We start from the raw sequence: 4,183 nt of genomic DNA on the forward strand, positions 1-4,183 counted from the left end.
GAGAAGGCACTATAACATTGGTACTAACCTCAACTGCCTGCTGTGTGGCCAAAAAGAAGAAGACATTGATCACATGATCCTCACATGCCCCTTTAGTAGAAATTGTTGGTCCACCTTTATTTTAGACACTGGATGTCAAGCCACTCGGCTGTCCTGGCTAGAACAAGCTAAAAACTAATTGGGGCAGGCCTCTGTTCATGGAGATCATCCTACAAGCATCCTGGAGCATTTGAAAAGAAAGAAACAACAAACTCTTCAGGGATATAAACCCCTCCTACCACTCTTGGCTGACCAGATTCAGGGAGGATTTTAGTCTTCTTAAATATAGGGTTAAAGACAATAGGAAAGAGTTTATCTTCTTACTTTTAGATTCCCTACCCTCTGATTAATTGTACCCTATAGCTAGATACTACCCCCACTACAAAGTGAGATGGGGTGAGACTTATACATGTTGTAACTACTCCTTGTAACTGTATTATGATATTTAATATATAAGACATTGGGAGCCTCTCCCACTGTCCCAGTTCCTCAAAAAAATTGGACCTGGCCACAATGGGCAAAGGGGACAGATCAAGCTGACCGGATCCATTCCACCCTCACCAGCTCACCAACTCCCTTGAGCCCAAGAACACGACTCCTGAGGCTGTTCTCCACTGTAATAGTTCTTCCTCAGCCCCTCGAGACAAATCCACCACAAAGCAGGAGTAGGGTTTTACACCACAAGGTGGCCCGAACCTAGGTAAACTATTCTGTCTTTCTTTCTCTTCGAGCTTGATGCGTTAGGCTATGAGGTTAGCGGGTCGGAAGGCCAGGTAGGTTGAGATCTCTGCACGCACCCCAGAGTTCGAACCTCTCAAGGGTTTGCGGAGCCCAAAATCCGACACCATATAATCCCTGTCGGATATCGATCCGCCCCAGACCTACCACCGGTGGCTATAGGTAGGATACGGCGCCCGTGAGCGGGCGTCGGCGGCAACCGGAGAGAGGGAGCAAGCGACGGAGGCGGCAACGTTCCCCGGTTAACCTGTAGCTTTGAGGCCGCCTCGCACGAGAGAGCGACCGCTGTAGCCGGAGCGAGGGAGTGCATGGCGGCAGCGGCGACTATTCCCCGCTTATCTGTAGCTTCGGGGCCGCCTCGTGCGAGCGAGCAATGGCAATAACCCGAGCGAGGGAGTGCACGTAGGCAGCAGCAGCGATTCCCCCCGGTTTTCCTATTTCTTCTGAGGCCTCCTCGCGCTAGCCAGCGGCGGATTTCGAGCGATGGAATCGAGGGACAAGACTGCAGCAGCTGCTGGGCGCACGACGGGGATGAAGCCAGCGACATCAACAACTGACTTGGGTACGATTCCTTTAACATCCCGACTTGGGAACGAACTCCGCTGCACCTACATCAATCCTAGCCGGCTTCAAGATGCCACGCGGACGCGAAGTGGAGGACCGCGACCCCAGATGGCCATGACGTCGTCCTTCGGCCCTGCTTCACTGGGGCGTGGTCTTTCAGTGTCGAGCAGCCTCAGGTGGGAGGCATTGAGGGGCGCGTGGCTCTGGTGTTGCGCACCGGTGGCGGCAGCCAGCATCGGCAGTAAGCTCATGGTTTTCATCCCCTCCCTGTCTTCCCCTTTGACTCTCTCATACTCTGAACCGTCCGCCACATGGACACCAACGCACAGGCAGTAGTGCATCGAGGAAGTAGCAGTTACAGACCGCCATTCGAGTTCCTCTACAAGCAGCAGTTGGACAATAGTTAATTGGTGCTCTCCCCATCACCCATTGTTGCAGTTCTTCAGCAGCAGCTAGTTGTCGGCCCTGTGGCAGTTATTATTTGGTTGTGGGGCAGTTAGAGAAAAATAGTTAGCTGTGTTAAATCAAAACGTTAACTGATATATTGACCTTGTTAACTGCACAACTTTGCCCTCGTTGTCTCTTCAGTCAAATTTATTTTAGCGATTTCTGTTAGATTGTTGATTTTCATCCATTGGTGCGTTGAAAACAAAAGAAGTTAACTTTTTTTTCTTCTGTAACAGTTAACTATGGAATTTGCATAAGTTATTAAAAACGGGAAAAGTTAACCCATCGGGCTGCTGTTGTCACCATGATGTCGGTGCCACACAATCTGATGCTCTTGCTGTTAAAAACAAATGCAGTTAACTTCAGTTAATCTGATGCTCTTGCAGAAGCGCCGGCAAGGACATCTCATCATCGATGATGCTGTCCATCACCAGAGTCAACCGGGTTCGTCGGACGCAGGCTCGTGCAAAAGCTTCTATACGGTAAGTACGCACCACCACCAAGGCCAATGTCGCCTCCCTTTTCCCTGGTAATTAAGCATTCAAATGCTAAGTACATGTATGTAATCGAGGTGTACTCCAAAAAACACTACTATGAGATTAGTTAAATTTAGTTGAAAATAAAGAACCTGAAAGCCCCCTCTATTCTCTAACTTAATTAAGTTGAGACGAGGAACCATTTTTACTTGCTGCTCATCAAAAAATGGCAGCTGTTGTTGCTGCTGCTGTTGTTGCTGCTACTAATACTGCTGCTACTACTGCTGCTGCTGCTGCTACTACTACTACTACTACTACTACTACTAACCATGTACGTACTCTGTGTGGTCTCTTTCTTCGGTCCACTCTTTTAGTGCTTCAGTTAGCTTCAGAAGTTATGCATTGACAAAAGAAAGTTAAAAAAGTTGGTTTCTGTAGCAGTTAGTATTTCGTAGAAAGTTAAAAACATGAATTAGTTGGCTAAAGAAACCCGACAGTTAACATAAGAATTTGAAGCAGTTAAAACTTGAATTTGCAGTAGTTAAAACTTAAAGTTATTGTCCTTTCCCCCCTGAAGGATCACAACAACACTGAATACAGGAAACTTGTTCTCATATCGGGTGAAAACTAGTTCCTTCTTCTCAATAAAAAGCTTAGCAAACCTGAATGTAAGCCATCCCTCTTGTGCTCAACTCCTACAAAAATTGTGGCAGTTACCTGTAGGTCACTTGCAGTTAGCTAGCAACATGGCTCCCGGTTAATTGGATGTTAACAAGCAGTTTTTTTATATGCAGCGGGTAGCAACTAGCAAGCAGTTAATTGGAGTTTAACAAGCAGCAGTTATCCAACGGTTCATTTGGAGCTTAACAGGCAGCATTCAGCAAGAAGTTTTTTTTTTCCGGATGCAGTTATCTACAGAAACAAAAATGATGTGCGACTCGTTAGTAAATTTGATCTAAATCACTAAATGAGCTGAACAGGCAAGGTTATGTTTATTCAGTGAAAAGAATGCGAGCATACAGTGTGTTTTGGACCCTCCCAGGGGCTCTAATCCATGTTTTATGTATTAGAAAGTAGATATGTGTGCCTTCTATTATTTATGTAGTATTTAAAAAAGAAGTTAACTTTAGTGCTTCTATTGCAGATAACCAGGCCATCAGGGGCATTCCACACAACCCAAACTGCTTGCTTTGCTCGACGATGCCGAAAACGGCTGCTCACCTGCTGGCAGACTGCCCCTTCTCGGTAGAGGTTTGGAACTGCATTAACAACAAGCTGGGACACCCGTTCTCCATGCTACGGATGGCGACAACGGTGACCACCAGTGGCCGATCCCTCAAAGCATCATGGACATGATAGCTCCAGGCACTGCCGGCACCGGTGCATAGGAAGATGACCATTTGCCTTGTTGCATAGATGTTGTGGAAGGAATGCAATGCCCGCATCTTCAACAACACTCGGTGCACGCCCAATCAGTCGTATCATGGGTGAAGCAAGGTGTTGGTTAGCGGCCGAGATTCACCATCTGGACAGGATATTCGAGCCACCATTATTTCTATTACATGTTTGGTCTTCAACTATAGGACGCTGCCCCAAATGAAATCCGGGCAGATTGTAATCTCGCTTTAACTGCCACTTCCCTTACTATATACTTTTTTCCTCTCTCATCAATCAATGAAATGAGGCCCTAGTGCCATATTTTCGTCAAAAAAATCCTCATTCAGTTAATTGATCATGTTTCATGAAGTTCAACAGGAGAAGGTACCTCGTTTTTGGGAAAAAATCCTCGTTTTCGGGCAAGACTGAATCTGCTTGAGCTCAAGGAAATTTACTGTAACACCCACGATGCGGCTATATCTCCTACGTGTCGAGGCACGATTTAGAGGCATAACCGCATGGTGGTTTTGTGCAAGAAGGGT

The 4,183-nt window shown here is 46.6% G+C and overlaps 1 protein-coding gene across 5 annotated transcripts; it reads left to right on the top strand.

Moving 5' to 3' along the window:
* The first annotated feature begins 674 nt into the window (after positions 1-674).
* LOC123091882 (uncharacterized) lies at positions 675-3,977 on the top strand. Of its 5 annotated transcripts, none has more exons than XR_006443737.1 (3): positions 675-739; positions 2,175-2,270; positions 3,059-3,977. XR_006443737.1 is itself a non-coding variant. In XM_044513501.1 (3 exons), the coding sequence occupies exons 1-3, from the start codon at positions 1,261-1,263 to the stop codon at positions 3,092-3,094; spliced, it is 465 nt and encodes a 154-aa protein (XP_044369436.1). In that variant the 5' UTR covers positions 776-1,260; the 3' UTR covers positions 3,095-3,977. The 5 variants fall into 5 exon arrangements, 2 of the variants coding, with proteins under 2 accessions (XP_044369436.1, XP_044369435.1); XR_006443736.1 differs by lacking the exon at positions 675-739 and having other exon boundaries at positions 775-2,270; positions 3,059-3,195; positions 3,409-3,977; XM_044513501.1 differs by lacking the exon at positions 675-739 and adding an exon at positions 776-1,593.
* The last annotated feature ends 206 nt before the right edge of the window (positions 3,978-4,183 follow it).

The sequence above is a fragment of the Triticum aestivum genome, chromosome 4B (assembly GCF_018294505.1).
Source record: "Triticum aestivum cultivar Chinese Spring chromosome 4B, IWGSC CS RefSeq v2.1, whole genome shotgun sequence".
In the NCBI taxonomy this organism is placed as follows: Eukaryota; Viridiplantae; Streptophyta; class Magnoliopsida; order Poales; family Poaceae; genus Triticum; species Triticum aestivum.